Genomic DNA, 17986 nt, shown 5'->3' on the forward strand with positions numbered 1-17986 from the left:
CTCGCCGAAACCCCAGGAGCAACAGTGTCCCTAATTTGCTGGGAAGTGGCGGTGCGGTCCCCTACGGCACTGCGTAGTATCCTACGGTCTTGGCGTGCATCCGTGCGTCGCTGCGGTCCGGCCCCAGGTCGACGGGCACGTGCCCCTTCCGCCGACCACTGGCGACAACATCGATGTACTGTGGAGACCTCACGCCCCACGTGTTGAGCAATTCGGCGGTACGTCCACCCGGCCTCCCGCATGCCCACTATACGCCCTCGCTCAAAGTCCGTCATCTGCACATACGGTTCACGTCCACGCTGTCGCGGCATGCTACCAGTGTTAAAGAATGTGATGGAGCTCCGTATGCCACGGCAAACTGGCTGACACTGACGGCGGCGGTGCACAAATGCTGCGCAGCTAGAGCCATCGACGGCCAACACCGCGGTTCCTGGTGTGTCCGCTGTGCCGTGCGTGTGATCATTGCTTGTACAGCCCTCTCGCAGTGTCCGGAGCAAGTATGGTGGGTCTGACACACCGGTGTCAATATGTTCTTTTTTCCATTTCCAGGAGTGTATATCGAGTTCCTCGTTTGAAAATGTGTAACGAATACCTTTCCTGTAACATCTCATATATTCGAAGTGATTTAGTATTCAACGTTAAAATTTTAGTTAGGGTTTTTCTACGAAGACGTTTGGACACAAAGATTTAGAAAAAAAACGTTGTAGACCAGAGGCTACAACTAACTCCATATCTGGGAGGCTATCATAACTTTCACATACAGAATCAGGGTTCAATTTCTCAAACTATCAAGCGTATTCCCTTGTTGCCAGATGAGTTCTGCCGTGAGTGATGAATACTACTGAGAATGTACCGATATTAGGGACTATTATAATGATACAATTAGTCCCAGGCCATCAGTTGGTAACATCTGATGATGCATAGCTTGACAATTAGTGACAGCGCCAACAATTTCAGTTTAGTCCTTTAGTTACACACAGCGTTAGGGAACATCTTTGCCCATAGACGTTTGCAATGATTTCTGGGGACCAGACAACTGAGTTTAAAGCAACAACAATCAAATCTACTCGAAAGAAAACTGGCTAGTAAGAAATCACGTGCTTTAAAAATAAGTAAGGAATCATTTATAAATGTTCCCAGTTCAAATGTAAATTTAAAAATTTACCAATATATTTCAAGATTCTTAGTCGGTGTGGTAGATAATGATTGGCAGAAGGTAATTAATGGGTACAAGAATACAGTTGTCTGTGGTTTGGAAGTGTTTGTCAAGCAGTGGAGTGTAGTATTCCGTGGCCTCCAGTAAATAGCACAAGTTTCTAATTGGTCACTTCGGGGTCAGTTAATCTGGATAAGGACGGACTGAGTCCTTTATGGTGCAGGATGCCCGGTATTATTGACCACTGGAAGGCCATTGTAAAAGGTTAGGGAGGGGATGCTTACTGTTTGGCACTTCACTTTGGTTCGTGACTGCTGATCGTGGTTGCTTGTTCAATGCCAAATGACAGAGCAGAGCACTTGCAATTCAGGAATGAGCGACATCATATACACAATAATTATTATTATTTTGGGTGTTCTGGCACTTTATTTATTGTCTTTCGGTTTTGTGCTACCCCGTGATACGTTGTTAATTCTGAGTTGATAACTTAATTTTGTTCACTCTGCTAAATGCTTCTTGTTCATGGATCAATCTTATGACAGAGAATACATACATCTTCGGTCCTTGGTCGATCAGACACTACTGAGTTATCCTTGAGGTTTCCTCAGATCTTTTCCCCCCACAAAATATTTTAGGGATCGTTTCAATTCTTATAGAAGTGTTAAAAGCGCGCTTCATTGTAAAGTACGACATGTTAGTTTCTCTATTCTAATTTTTCTCCCCTTTTTGGCTATAAAAGCTACTTTTTCATTACCGTCTTACCGACAGGGTGATGGTGTCCACTAAATTGCTACTGTCTGGTTCTTCTGTTGTTTATATTTAATTACATCTGAAACTTGTATAACTTAAACGATTTTTGGATCTTGTGTGTTGATAAATGTCGATGTTACTGCCGTGACATTACAAAATGTCGCAACTTTGTCAAATGTATGTAAATGCTTATTTACCTGACTTGTGGCAGTTCTGATGGTTTTAACTTCACCTTAAAAATATGAGTGTGCGGTCGTTAAATTTAGACAGAAAGAGAGAATTTTGCTGTATGTTCCTACTCCGACGGTTCCTCCTTTTTCAGCCAATGAACCGCCTGTGCTGATGTGCAGCCAGTGATTTCCAGCCTGTATCAGATCTTTAGTTTCCAACGCTGTAGCTCTCTTTATTAACTCATCTGTTTCACGTTCTTATAATTAACAATTATGTCTAGCTAGTATTGCAACCGAGGAAGCAGAATTGGAGGGAGTGGGAAAATAAATTTTTAAGTGTCACCTTTCGACTGTTTATCTTGTAATCTTATGTCTTCTACGGTTTTGGATGAAACTAATTTGTGTTTTCAACTGTCTGCTATTATTCTTAGGCGAATTCATATTTTAGACATTAAACTTATGTTGGATAGACGAATCAGTTTCTCATACTGCAGCAAGTCGACTTTTGAATACTTATGTCAGTAGATTCTAATCCAACTATAATTGTCATGAACTATAAAGCTTTTGTTTTTACTCCACTAGTTATAACTCTTAATGTTTGGTTCTGGATTTCTTCTAATCAGTTAATATATCTTGCAGTAGCTGGAACAAGTGTTCGCTACCATAGGTTGTAATTGGTCTTATGTAGGTTTCTTAAGTTGTGTTGTGCACTGTCCTTGAACGTCCCCATTTACTACAAGCTGATCTTTTCAGTGGGCTGATCCTACTTTTTGCTTTCTCAGCACATTTATTTATGTGGGTTTGCGCGTTTAATTTTCGATCCATGCAAACCCATAAATATTTAATGTGTTCATTCCATTGCATGTCTTCCCCTCTAATTGTTAAAGAGAATTTTGGATGAGATCGACATTATATGACAACTTCTTGTTTCAGTCCTTTCCAATTATTTTGTTTCATTTCTTTTGTACGTTCCTGGACACCTGCATTAATCCGTTTTTCTGTCATTTGTCAGGAACGATATGTCATTGTGCGAAGGGTACTGGCTAATTCACATTTCTTAGTGCCTCCCACTTTATCATTGACGATTTTAATCTTGCTCCACAAATGAATTTCATCTGGCCGTCTAGAAAACCAACCTAGACACTTCCTGTCGCTTCTCATACGTCTTCCATCTGAAAAGATATAGTGTACGATGGCTGCTTCCATTACTTTATAAGGCAACAGAATACTGCTGGCGTACAGAGCCAACGAAACAGTGGTACGTGTTCCTCCAGCATCCCGTAACTTCTCGCTTCCTAAATCTGATCACACTAAGTACAGTGGTAAGAGGACGATGAATGCAGCAGTAGCTTTGACTGCCCCTGACTCCAGCAAGTCTAGCGGATGGGCGGATCTCGAGGGGGTTAATGTTCATCCCGCAAGCGGCCAACGATTTTATGGCGGACCTGTGAAGCGAGTAACGCGAAAGGATTTGTGTCTTTCCTTTCGGATGCAGGAATCACACCTAAGACCAACTTCTAAACACATGAGTTATTCGGCGATTTAAACAACCTAATAAAACATATTATTAAAGGAAATGTGTTTGTATCAAATCAAATTCGAATACTATTAGCTATGTTTATTGTGTCTTTTTCACTGAATAATCGATTCCAAAATGTTCTACCAGCTAGTGATATGCCTAACAGAAATACATACAAAAGAAAGTTTGAGAGAGAGTTTCAGCAGCACGTGTTAATTCATGGAGATTAAAATTCAGATTCTATATTTCATTGTTTTCGTAAAGAGATTTCTTGCTTAGTTGATTTACATACCAACAGCAAAATAGAGGGATTAGAGGCAATGTGCAGTATAAAGAGTAAACATTGAAAATTTCCTAAAACTTACACCAAGAATGTTGCGGATATGCAAAGTGCTATTGTTGTGCGGTTTTCGCGGAACGGACTGGTAGTCGGGGGTTCGTATTGTTAGTCAATAAACAGATTGTAACAGTACTTAGAATGTGTATTTTTAATGCAAGCATACAATTTTTTAATGGAACAATGCCTATTGGCATTAACAAACTAAAAGTAAGGAAAATTAGTATCCTAGTGGTGTTGGTTGCAGGATTCCAGTGCGAGTTGTTTTCGAGATATCGCATTTTGGAGAGTTTTCAAACCGACACTTATTTATGCCGTTCAGCCAGTGTAGTTACTACATACTATGTTGTTATGCTTGTTTACGGTGTGCTTGTGTGCTCCCTGAATTGCGACTTGCTTGTCATTTACTGTGTGATAGTCCAAGCAGTAGGTACTGAGTGGTCAGTGCAAGTTAATAGGGCATTTAAAGTCCAACATGCTCATGGTGTACAGAGAATGTAGAAAGAATGTACTTGGTTCTTGTGCGGTGTATGCGGCAAGATATCTCAATAGACGTGAACCAGCTCGGCAATTATTTGTCAGCCTCTTCAACCAGTTACGTGCGAGTGGTAGTATAACAGTTAACCAGCGTAACAGAAGGAAATGAGTGGCGACAGATGAGTGGGAAATTAATGTTCTTCCTGCTGTTGCCGTTGTTCCACTTGTTAGCTCCCATGCAATTGCATCAGGAAGGGGCACGAGTCAGGAAAGTGTCCTACACATTCTCCATCGACATAGGTTCCATCCGTATCACGTCTCTGTCCATCAAGAGTTGGATGGAGATGTTTATGAGAATCCTGTTAGCTTCTGTACATGGGCATTAAGACAGACGTTTACCAACCACGGCCAGGTAAACCGCCGAAACGTGCACGTGTGGTCTGCTGACAATGCACGTTGGCTTTGTCACGTCTGTTGCCTTCGTCAGCGTCCGTGGGGTGTCAACCTCCGACGTGGAGTAGTCAACCATCAGCTCAAAGGCCCTTTTTTCATAGACGGAACAATGAACGTGCATAAGTATCTCAGCCTCCTAACAGGCCATCTTCCACGGATCCTCTGCAAACTAGGTGGAACATGAGGCACCAACATGATGACTGGCCAGCCCATAGTACAGGAAGTACTACAGCATGTCTTCACAAACTGCTTCCAAATTATTGGATTGGAAGCAGAGGACTTGTACCTTGGCCGCTCTCTAGAAGAACATTACAACCAATGACATGCAAGTACGTATTACTGCAACCAGCTCGGAAATCTCCGTTGCAATGCTAGCACGTGTGCAGCAGGCCTTCCATATCAGAGTAGAAGCGGGTATCGCCGCTGCAGGTTTTCATTTTGAACAAAACCTGTGATGGTCTCGTTATAGTCATAATCCACGTAAGTAGTGTATCCACTTGGCTTGTTCGTTAGTGTTGCTATCACAGACATTGTACAAGTGTCATTGTGGGAACTTTCGCAAATGACGATTTCTCGTAAACTACTCACACTAGAACCCTGCAACAAACGCCACTGATATTCTAATTTACCCTGATTTAGTTCGTTAATATCAGTACTCGTTGCTCCATTGAGAAAAGTGTATGACTGCACAGAAGTACATTTTATTTGTATTATTAGAATGAGTTGACTGGCTTACAATAAGAGCCGCTGACTACGAATCAATTCTGTGGAAACCGTACATCCTCAGTCCTCTGCATTTCCGGAATATTTGCGGTGCAAGTTTCAAGTGCTGTACTGCGTGTTTAAAAGATGTACTGGAAGTGAATTAGTTGATTTGACATGAGTTAAATCCTTCAATAGCACTTAATTACTAAAGAAATAGATTGCGGGAAGGAAATCAGAGTGAGCAATGAAACATTGAAACATGTAGTATGCTGAAACGTAGAATGAATGCAAGTTAACTGAACGGCACGACAACTGTAATTGGAGATTTGTGTATTATCACACCAGATTCTTCTGCATTAAAACAGCATTCTCAGGTGAACTACATAAGAAGGAGAGTATCCCATGTAATACGTATGATTAAAATACTATTACAATCTTTTAAGTTTTTCCAAGAATTCTACAAAATTTTTTAATTTTTTTAAGATTATATGTAAGGTATTTAAACAGAAAAAGAGAATCAAAATTTAACTCGCAACACTGGCAAAGAATGCACCAGAGGCCGCCAATGTTCGTAGCCAAACCAAACCGCTGAAGAGGGTAAATCGCCAAAACAAGTAAAATATGACATCGGGACGAACATTGCGGTGGCGCACTACGAGAGAAAAATCGTATATAATGAGTGAAAACGAGACACATATGGTATAAATAACCAACAACTCCCTCTCGGCCACGCTTTGTTACTCCCATACCCATCACTCACCCTATTACCAATAAATGTGTCGAGGCCGTAGGGCTGAATGAGCAACAATCCAATAAACGTATCCGTGTGGAATCCATGACATTTGGGACACTATACTAAAACCTGAACATACTCGCATGGTTATTGACTGAGTTTTTATCAGGAAGAAAGATGACATACGATGGGAAGCACTAGAGAGCGACGCTAAGACCGCAACTTAAGGTAAACTGGGTGGAATTTTTTAATAAGAAAGGTTGGGGAGCGTCCTAAGAATGAAATAATGTATCCAAAGAAAATTTATTATGAAGTTTAACGGTTGTAACTGCCCGCCTTACAAAGATCTGTGTAAAACTCAGAAATTAGAAATGGTGCATCATGATAGATGAGACGATTTCTACAGGACTCGAGGAACAGTCGATGACGTCAGCTACGGGAAGAGATGGTGAGCTATAACCCAGCTTTTGAAGAAATGTTGTATTACTTCAGAAGTTCAAAGTGCAACAAAATGTCTGAAATTTACCACGTGTGTCAAATAAATATTACGTAACGAAATCACGAAGAAAGGCATATTGCAGCGCCCGAAAAGCTAACAAAATCTATTTTAGAACTGACAAGTATTCTACTGAGTTAACCCGAAATGAAAAAGTTCAAATGGTACGTAGTATGAAACATCCTGCCAGATTAAAACTGTGTGGCGGCCTTTTGCAAAGGTCCAGAGATCGAGTCTCGGTCCGGCAGACAGTTTTAATCTGTCAGGAAGTTTCATATCAGCGTACACTCCGCTGCAGGGTGAAAATCTCATTCTGGAAACATCGCCCAGGCTGTGGCTAAGCCATGTCTCCGCAATATCCTTTCTTCCAGGAGTGCTGATTCTGCAGGGTTCGCAGGAAAGCTTCTGTGAAGTTTGTAAGGTAGGAGACGAGGTACTGTCACATGTAAAGTTGCGAGGACGGGGCGTGAGTCGTGCTTGGGTAGCATAGATGGTAGAGCACTATCCCGCGAAAGGCATAGGTCTCGAGTTCGAGTGTCGGTCCGGCACACAGTTTTAATCTGCCAGGAAGTTTCATATCAGCGTACACTCCACTGCAGAGTGAAAATCTTACTCTCGGCACGTGGTGGTCAAGCTTAACAAAAAGAAAGATATCTAAAAAACACATGAATAAAGCAGGGCCGGCCGGAGTGGCCTTGAGGTTCTAGGCGCTATAGTCTGGAACCGAGCGACTGCTACGGTCGCAGGTTCGAATCCTGCTTCGAGCATGGATGTGTGTGATGTCCTTAGGTTAGTTAGGTTCAATTAGTTCTAAGTTCTAGGCGACTGATGACCTCCGAAGTTAAGCTGCATTGCGCTCAGAGCCATTTGAACCAATAAAGCTGGTTTCTGCCCATTGTTTGGAAATAAAAGGCATCAGCAATGAATTCAACGTGACATATATACTGATCCAGAGCATTAGGGAAATAGAGAAGACGTAAGGCACTGTAGAAACACTACAGAGGAAATATTGACCTACATTTCAAGCGTGCGACCAATGGCATACACGGATGATGGGTAGGACGTAACTGCTCAAAATTCACTGTACGCGACGTAACTTCCATCTCATATACCGTCGAGGTCATGGTAATAAAAGAACAAAAGACGAAATGTGACAATGAAAACATCCAGATTAAGTTAAACAAGAGTCACTTACTTCTTGTTTATACTAATATCAGTTACATAACAAAACACAATCTATGATAACATCAAGATCATTGCCGAAAACTAACACCAGAGGAAAACAAATACATACAGGAGATCGAATATAGAATCCAGTTATATTTCACATGGTTAGAATCAGACTAGGAGCATTACGACAACTGAAAATTCATAGTAAAACGTTGGCAATCGTTGTTTATAGAGTTGTGTGAAATTCCGAACATACGTTCCTCGCTGAGAATGACGTGCCATTTGTTCTGGCCTTCAGTCGAGAACACAACTGTTAAGAGGAAATGTAAGTAAATAGACGACATCCGTAATCGAATGATAAGCGTCTCCGTCTTCAGTGCAGAAGACCATGGGCCCGATTCTCCATACGCTTCGAAAACTTTTACAAGATAGCAAGGTCCGGAACGGAGACCACAGAGCTCCGCTCGGACGTATGAGGAGCTGCCTGAACAAAGAACCAGTGGGAACGTCAGGATTCGTTTACTAGCAGCAATAACAGTTAGATGGATTGCCGACTTGCTGATCACTTGTGCCACGGTCGTAGATCGCTCCTCACACTGCTACGTATGCAGCAGAGGACCAGCCGAAACAGATTTAAGGCCTGATACCCGATTGGTACGTAGTTATTGGAAATACGTTTTAGTGTGTTGCCTTAAAGACTAATTACTGTAACATCAGAGTAAGAAGGGTCAGTTTGCCCTGGTCACAATTGCCAGACATCGCGTTGAGGTCCACATCCAGAATTCAAAAAAATATTTTTCTGTTGCAAAACTCACATTTTACAAAATAATCAATGTTTCAGTATCGTTAATGGTTTCCTTACTTTGGTGGGGAGGAAGTTCTGAACCGAAAGTTTTTCAGTGTAATGAGCACTACTCTATAACGCCAACTCAGTGATAATTTATGTACGCTACAACCCATTAGCTCTCTTGCAGATCTAAATGTAGATACAGGAAAAGTACAAAACGAGAAACAAACAACAATTTTATAGTGTTTACTGTTTCGTTATTTTATGACTAGTGTTTGCTTCACATATGGGGATGTCCTTGAAACTGAGTCTGTAAAAACTGGGTATACTGCCTTCACGATTCACATGAAATACTATTTCGTAACCATTTAAAGCCATCATGACTTATTTCAGACAAAATATTTTTGTGTAAGTTTGATTAATAAATTCATATCACGGAGCCAGGAATAGAAAAAGAGCTTTTCTTTTTGCGAAACATTAACATCTGTACTAAATCTCAACCCTATCAATCACTCACAGCACCATGTTATTCTCTTCAGTTCAATGAAGAGGGCATCACCACATCATACCTCGGAAAAAGTGAGCTTAGATATCTTGTCAACTAGCAGGAAAATTCACTGTTATGACACCACATTTGCAGATGTCGAGCCTGCATTTTTAAGTTCCCTGTACAAAGACGAAATCTAAAGGTACTGGTAATAACCCATTTATGTAATGAAACTGGTACAGTGCTTACCAGTTTGTCGTAGAGACTTTGCAAGGAATCTGCAGTTTTAATTTGTATTTAGATTCTTCTCACTTGTGACAGCTTATCAAAAGACTTGAAAAAGTAACGAATTCTGGAGTAGCTTCACATGTTTGTAAAAATTAAGTACTGACAATATATCAGTTTGGTTTTCAGAAAGGCTTTTCAGCAGAAAACGCTATACATACTATCACTGGTCAAATGCTAAATGCTCTGAATAACCGAACATCAAACAGCTGGAATTTTTTGTGGTCTCTCAGAGGCTCTTGACTATGTGAATCGTTAAAGTCGACTGGATAAGCCTGAGTTTTGTGGTATGATTGGGACGGTGCACGAATAGTTTACTTCATATTTAACTGGGAGAACGCAGAAGGTTGAAATTAACAATACAGGTAGTCCTCTAATTGGGAGGATTCAATCTTGAGATCGTTTTTGTTCCTATTTTATATGAATGACTTGCCTCATTATACTCATACACATGCAAAGCTACTTGTTTTTATTGATGATATAAGTGTAGTAATCACACCCCAAAAACAAGAGTTAGATGAGGAAATCGTAAATAATATCTTTCAGAAAGTTATTAAATGGTTGTCTGCAAATGGACACTCTGTACTTTCTGCGAAAACACAGTATCTACAGTTCTTTACAGTAAACAGTTTAACACCATTGAGAAGTATAGACTTCGAACAGATGTTTGTTGCTGAGGCAGAATATTTAAAAATTTTGGGTGTGTCCATTGATGAGAAATTGAATAGGAAGAAACACATTGATGACCTTCTGAAATGTTTGAGTTCCGCTACTTATGCTATTAGGGTTGATGGTAAACATATCAATAAATTAGCATACTATCCTATTTTCATTCACTACTTTCATTAAAAGAAAAAGCATTCATTGCACAAAAGCCTTTATTTCATCAGAACAATAGGTGCAGCTCACCCAAGAGCACCTTACACACATCTATTTAAGGAACTAGGAATATTGACAGTACCTTCAAAACACATATATTCAGTTTTGAAATTTGTTATGAAAAATGCATCCCAGCTCAAAAATAGCAGCAAAGTGCACAGCTACAATATTAGAATGAAGGATGGTCTGCATTATTCCAGATTAATCGAACTTTGGCACAGAAGGGAGCGAACTATGCTGCCAAAAAGTCTTTGGTCGTTTACCAAATAGCATTAAAAGTGTAACAGACAGCCAATCACATGTTAAAAAATTTAAAGAATTTCTTAATGACAAGTCCTTCTACTCAGTAGATGAACTTTTAGATATGATGTAGTAATTTAAACAAATTAATTATATCATCTGAAGAAGTATTATGTTAATCTGACATGTTCCACATCATTTCGAAATGTCATATTCGTGATCTACACGATCTATGGAACAAGTATTAATGTAATGTAATACACACCATGGAGCAGGCGGTGGTGGTTAATGAAGCTGGTATCGTGGCATCTGACATTCGTGGATCCCAGATACCTGCTCCATTAACAGCCACCACCTGCTCCATGCTGTATATGGTCTGAGGATGGTCACATTCTGACAGGAACCGGTCACCAATGTCAATAAATATTTTATTGTGGTCAGGATTTTTTAACTGAGTTTTAAAATATTCCTACGGTTCTTCCATTTGAGCCAACAGTTATCTTTGAGCATTTCATATATTTCACTCTGTACTTCTCCTGATAATGGAGTATCGTCGTTTCCATAAACTGATGCCCAACTTATGTTATGAGGAAAATGTAACCATCACATCCTTTTAATATTGCTATGGAAAATTAGAAGATAGATGCCTGACATTCCTGACAAGTCGTTCATAAACTTCTGCTGTTCCAGTCCATCATTGGGGAGATTTAACATATCTTATATTCCAAGCCTACATAATGAATGGAGCAGGAGAGTGGTGAAACATCTGACTGTTAGACATTTGACAATGGCGAAAACAGAAACTCAGTCCATTTTCTGTCCCCATTCATTTCTACTTCCGAGCGAGTGTCCGCCATCTGTTGTAGACGTGATGTTAAACCATTATCATCGTTCGCTTCCTTCCGTGGCACCGTTGCAGTTATTACAGCTGCCAGTTTTAGCTCATTATTAGTCCTCACTTACGGATATGATTATAATATCAGTCTTTTCATTTAATACGGGCTGTAACTAAACTACCATTGCACACTTCGAGGATTTCTAGTGAGGAGCAAGATGGTTAAGTTTAGTATAGGAACTACTGCCAAGAAGTGTACTGTTTTCCCGCTAAATGCAAAATATCACTGTACACTTTCAAATCTCCTGCATTTTCGGTTCCACTGACTAGGATATTAAATACATCATTCACGATCACCTGTTCATGTCCACTAGTGGTTTGTTTACGTGCCATTCAGTTGAGTTTGTGATATGGCCAAAGAGAACTGAGTTGGTGTTGTGGTCATGGGCTTTGTTTATTGCAGTACGGTACGCTAGTTACCATTCAGTAGAGTAAAAAATACAAGCTGTGTGTAGATTTCGTTTTTAGTATGTTGCTTTGGACTATAGTGAACCACAGTTTTGAGGAATCTAAAACATGACGTTTATATTCCTGACATGCTCAAATTTGGAGCGATCTGTGGTGTAATGAACTCCATAAAAATTCGAAGCAGCCAAGATGGCTAGTAAAGTATTTATTTAGACGATCAGTTTCGGTAACACTATGTCACCATCTTCAGATCTGTAAGGACAGGAACGAATTGACAGGGTAATAGTTTTACAGAAGGTGTAACCAAATATACTTCATCATCTGTGCATTGTATCATGTCATACAAAATGATGGTAACACAGTCGTATCGAAACCGGTCTTCTAAATAAATACTTTACAAGTGGTCTTGGCTGTTGGAAATCTTTTCAAAGTTCACGATGTGATGTTATTGTAGAGCGAAGCTCAGTGCATTGGGAGGGTTGCTTGTCAGATGTATGCAGAGAGTTTTTCACATCGCCAGAATCCCTAGCTCTCCTTGTTTGCGCATACCTGGGTTTGAAGAGGATGTACTCCGTGCAGTGGCGAGTACCAGAAATGTAGTAAGTAGACGGAATGTGGATGATTAAACTGTACCGTGTGTTCTGTACGTGCAGCAGCTGCGCCTGTAAACCCATAGAAGGTAAAGGAAAGGCAGTCACAGAATTCTGCGTCACGAGCCCAGTTCTGCAGTGGGTTTTTGTACGGTTGTGTGGACTAGCACAGCTTCCCATGGTGGATACATTCCATGGATGAAGCGAAGTGCAATAGGGAAAGTGCTCTCAGTTTCCAAAACTGTCGTATATGTGGTAATTAATATCCACGTGCGGCCATCTCTGTGGATTTCAGGAACGGTACAGTCTGTATATATGAGAAGTTCTCATGGTTTGACGTGCGACTGAGCCAAACCTTCTCTCATCACTTCTCACAGGTACCACGTACTTGCAATTCCTTGATGGTATACTGTATGGGAGCCGGCTGGTGTGGCCGAGCGGTTCTAGGCGCTTCAGTCTGGAATCGGGCGACCGCTACAATCGCAGGTTCGAATCCTGCCTCGGGCATGGATGTGTGTGACGTCCTTAGGTTAGTTAGGTTTAAATAGTTCTATGTTCTAGGGGCTGATGACCTCAGATGTTAAGTCCCATAGTGCTCAGAGCCATTTGAACCATACTGCGTGGGCTTTTGTAAGATGCGCCATAACATGTATTAAAAGCAAATCGTTCTAGCACCACGGTGCAACATCTCATTTTTCACGTATGATATTAGATCATGTGGACTAGCGATTTTGGGCAACAGTTGATAGATCGTGATGACCACATTGCTTGGCTTGCACATTGTTCCGACTTGAAAGTAATTGACTACTGCCTTTGGGGTGGCGTGAAACCCTCGATTTACGAGAGTTGGGGCATCTGAAGAAGGCCCACTGCCGCGGGTTATTGCTGGAGCGGAGGTTGGTCAACCAGGGATTGGTGAAAGTGTACACTGGAGTGTGATGTGGAGAGACCGTATCTATGTGAGCAGGTTCTAAATGGTTCAAATGGCTCTGAGCACTATGGGACTTAACATCTGAGGTCATCAGTCCCAAAGAACTTAGAACTACTTAAACCTAACCAACCTAAGGACATCACACTTCATCCATGCCCGAGGCAGTATTCGGACATGCGACCGTAGCGGTCGCGCGGTTCCAGACTGAAGCACCTAGAACCGCTCGGCTACGCTAGCCGGCTTGTCAGCAGGCCCAGATGACAAGCAGCAGGAGTGAGACAGCAACGTGTATGGAGGTATTTTGCGTGTAGTGGGAAAACGGAAAGTTTCTGGACATGAGTTGCTATGGAAGATTTAACTGGTTCAGTCCCCTGTACAAGTGCTGATAGTCTGTAAAGGGAATTTACTTGCACCTAGTATAGCAGTCGGTGCTATAATGAACACCTCAACGTCTAATGTCTCAGTGACAACTAAGAACCTTTCTGTCCAATACTGAAGTGAAGCTATTGTTTCTTTCGTAAATTACGCACTCGTGTCCCTGTCAGTGAGACCACTGCACTGGATGTAGAACGCGACGTGCCGTGTTGCAGGCCGCAGCCACTCGGGCATCAACGAGGCCATCATATGGGTGAGCATCGGCATGGGCGTGACGATCGCGGTGCTGATTTCGATGGCGCTGTGCTACATCGTGCGCGAGAAGTGCCGCAAGCGGCGCGAGTTCTACGTGAGCGCCTAGGCCCGCCGCGCCCGGGACCGCTGCTCGCGGGCCGGGCCGCTGCTCCTGGGCGTCGGCGGCGCCGGCGTCGGCGTCGGCCCCGGGCCCGGCGCCTACCTGGGCGCGCGGCGCTGCGTCATGTGCGCGCGCACCGCCGCGCGGCTCGCCGCCGCCGCCGCCCCCACCACACCGTCGCCGCCGCCGCCGCGGCGCTCCACCTCACCCGCCCTCGTGTCTCGGGCTGCCTGAAGGGCCTCCACCTGTTTCCGCAGTTGCACCTGCTGGGACTGTCTCTCCAGGGCACGTCTTGACACCTGACGCGACTCGGCACTCCGCCACTCTACCACTCTAGTCAGCTTCTGAGATGACGGCTCTAGCAAGTCTCTTCACCGGTACCTACCTACTGCGAGAGCATAGATTTTGAACAAGTGTTGGGCCTCACAAATGATTACGAGAAGAACTAAAACGATCATGGTCACGTGAAGCTCCTCACAACAGCGTAAAGCAGATGTGATACACCTGCAGAGAGTGTGTACACTGCTACAGACGTTACTCGCATTTCAGTCCACACCAGTCCACAACTTATCATCTCAATTCCTAAACAGTCATTCCATCACTGTATGCATCAATCCACATCCCATGCGACGCCTCATTTCGCATTTGTTTTGGCACATCTCTACTGATAACCTGTAATGTTGCTGCACTGAGGCAAAATACTGTACATTAACTGAGGTGGATTTAAAGTGATGCAGCTACATAGAAGCATTTTGACACTGGAGTAGCTCATTAGCATAAAGCTGCACACCAAATCTCTATTATTGCATAAATCTGTGGACACTTAACTATATTGAAACACAGAGTAATGAGAAAGAAGCAAATAAAAATCTGGCTTACATGCATACCAAATCATTATTTCCATTTGACCTATCGAGCCATAAATTCAGCCAGAATTTCGTGCAACATGAAATAACCAGGAAGGTAATTCAACAAACAGATAATCAAAATCTACCATTTAAGTCCACAGTTCGTTTCGTGCCAGTTTTGAATGGTTTCTTTCATTCAAACATTCTATTCACTTCTACCACTAGACGATAGCTTCTATCATCTACAATTATACGCACTAATTTCATTCCAAAGCACTATTCTCGCTGATAAGTTATGTTCACTGAATCACTGTCAATACAGAATTAACAACCATAACACAATATCCAAAAATTATTCTTATTACTAATGGGGCGAGACTCGCCTTTAAATCTTCCCCACTCTTTTTATTTCATCTTCCCGATTCGAATGGCATTTGTCAATGACTACGAATTTCACTATTTACTTTTCAGCAAACTTCGAAACTGTCTGGATAAATTCAAGTACCATCGTTGTTATAATTTTCTGTTCTTTTAAGGATTATTCATACCATTAGTTATAGCCTACTATATCTCACATCCTTATATCTAAATCAACTAAACAATACGTCGTATTCTTACAGACCAGTTCAGTTTGTTATTTCGAACAGTAATATTCATAAAATACAAGAATGAACTACCTTGTTCCCAAGTAGTACTCGAGACATGTATTTTAAGTAGTACAGTATTTTACGTTTAGAAAATTGCATAGAAATTGTGGTATTAACAGCCCTAGTATTTTAGACACCTTTTGTCTTTTGTCTGTAATTTAAGAAATATACAGAAAAGGCGTATTATTTTGGTCACTGGCATCTACTAAGTAACCTTTTCCTCATATGCCATTTATTTTTTGGGACCTGATAGGTTATTGTAACTATAATATACAGCTCGTCACATGTTACTGAAACAGAAGAGTAGCCAGATAAAAGTAAATTCTAGTGAAATAAGTGACAGCCGATTGTTTATAATAAATATCAAACAATTCCAGTGATGAAAAAGCGAGACTAATTTCAGGTACTTCAGAAGAATTTAAAATAGTGACTGTACTGTGTGATAAATAAACAAGAGTGAAGTAACAGAAGGTCTACTAAAGCCTTCAGGACATCTGGTGAAACCCAAATACTAACATTAATCACTGCAGACTTCTCTTATGGGGATAGTTACTTTCAGTGTAAATTAAAATAATGTGAAATACAGCTCAATAACGGACTAGCCATAAGTGGAAGTATAATTGTCTCTAAAAACGCCACAGACATTTGTACATTTTCCCCTCGTAATAATACTAATTTTTCTAACCGTTATTTTCCTCTCTTAACTGAGTATATAGTCAATTTAGTATGTTCTTCTATGTCAATGTGTGTCTTCTTGCAAGTACTGTGCTCGAGAAAGTTATGTAGAAACAAAGTTTTGTAGTTATAAGAAAATATTTTAATACACCGGTCTGTAAGATTACCTCAATTTGTAGAATTTTAATATGTAACAATGTTGTAAACAATTTCTTATAAAAGTTTGAGAAGTTGTTGAATTCCTAAATAAAATTATTATTAAACTGCATAAAATAAACACAAGAATAAAGTTTATAAGCAGTCAGTAATCTGACTACTTTAAATATATTTTGTTAACAGAGGTGATTAAATTAGGGACCATAAAAATAGAGAATAGTCTGTGTATATTATTCTATTTGTGTAACACATCTTCTTATACACATCTTGTAACTTCGATCTACAACCATGAGGCTACCACTGCAGAGTTTTATACCATTATATAAACAATAGAAAGATCCATGGATGAAATGAAATCTTTTTCTCATACTTAACATTACAATCAGAGTTTGTCACTTCCCATAATGAAAAAACCCTCCCAGCTATGACAGTTCATCAAGGAATCATGTAACAGATTAAAAGTAGTTGAAATACATTCACAGGGTATTGGAAGTGCAATGTGACTACTAATTATTTTCACTGTAAACGAAATTCATTGTGACATTCTGAAATAGAAAACAATTTTAATGTTGTTTTTCAGAGTAGCTATACATGATTACATCAATAATACGGGTTATTGAGTTAATGTTTTCATTAATGCTACCCATCAAGCTTACATGAGGTGCATTTATATATAAATGGTGTCTATTAATGATTAATAAGTATAGAATGTATTCAGAGGAAACTGTTACAAAAAAGAAAAATAGAATTATAGCAAACTTTTTAATAAAGAGATGGTGCTTTAAACTTATGGTGTATCATATTCTTACTGATTCCGTTTCCTTCTTCTGTGGATTATTGTTAGTAGCAAATTTTTTCCCAGAAACTTGACATTCATCTACAAAATAAATATAACAAAAATTTTCAATAAACAGATCAAATATACGAGGGACAATTAAACATAATGTAGTGCTCCACTTTAGGTACGACAACTACTGCCTATGAATTCACCATAATTTTATTTCTGTCGTTAAACTCTTTGCTATCAGTAAAAGTTCCAGAGAAATTATTTGTCTATCTGTGATACTTTTAGCATATTCTGAAAGATCTCTCTAATGTTACTACTCATGCAACCAACCTTTGTCTTTACCACATATATTACTAATATACTCATTGGTTTTAGTAAGTCTGCTCAATGAGTACTGTAATTGCTTTTGAAGGATTTACATACATGTAAAGGTTCTTTACAAACTGCTGAATCATAGTTTAATGTACCTGGAAATACAATTTTATTATGGTTAAGTTGATGCATAGCATTTTGTCAGTTTGTTCATAATTACAAAGCTGTTTAAGGAATTCTCTAATATTATTTTTTCTGGCTGTTTACTCTAAATTTTTTTAGATAATGGTACTTACGTTAATATTCACACATTTTTATGTTTATCACAATCTATATTCCTTCATCAGACGTCTAAGTAATGTC

The 17986-nt window shown here is 40.3% G+C and overlaps 1 protein-coding gene across 1 annotated transcript in view; it reads left to right on the forward strand.

The window, feature by feature from the left end:
• Nucleotides 1-17380, forward strand: part of LOC126335046 (uncharacterized) — a 209240-nt gene extending 191860 nt beyond the window's left edge. Inside the window, exon 3 of the mRNA XM_049997917.1 lies at nt 14059-17380. Within this exon, the coding sequence (XP_049853874.1) occupies nt 14059-14204 (146 nt within the window). The 3' untranslated portion in view covers nt 14205-17380. The remainder of the gene's footprint in view (nt 1-14058) is intronic.
• The last annotated feature ends 606 nt before the right edge of the window (nt 17381-17986 follow it).

The sequence above is a fragment of the Schistocerca gregaria genome, chromosome 2 (assembly GCF_023897955.1).
Source record: "Schistocerca gregaria isolate iqSchGreg1 chromosome 2, iqSchGreg1.2, whole genome shotgun sequence".
NCBI lineage: Eukaryota > Metazoa > Arthropoda > Insecta > Orthoptera > Acrididae > Schistocerca > Schistocerca gregaria.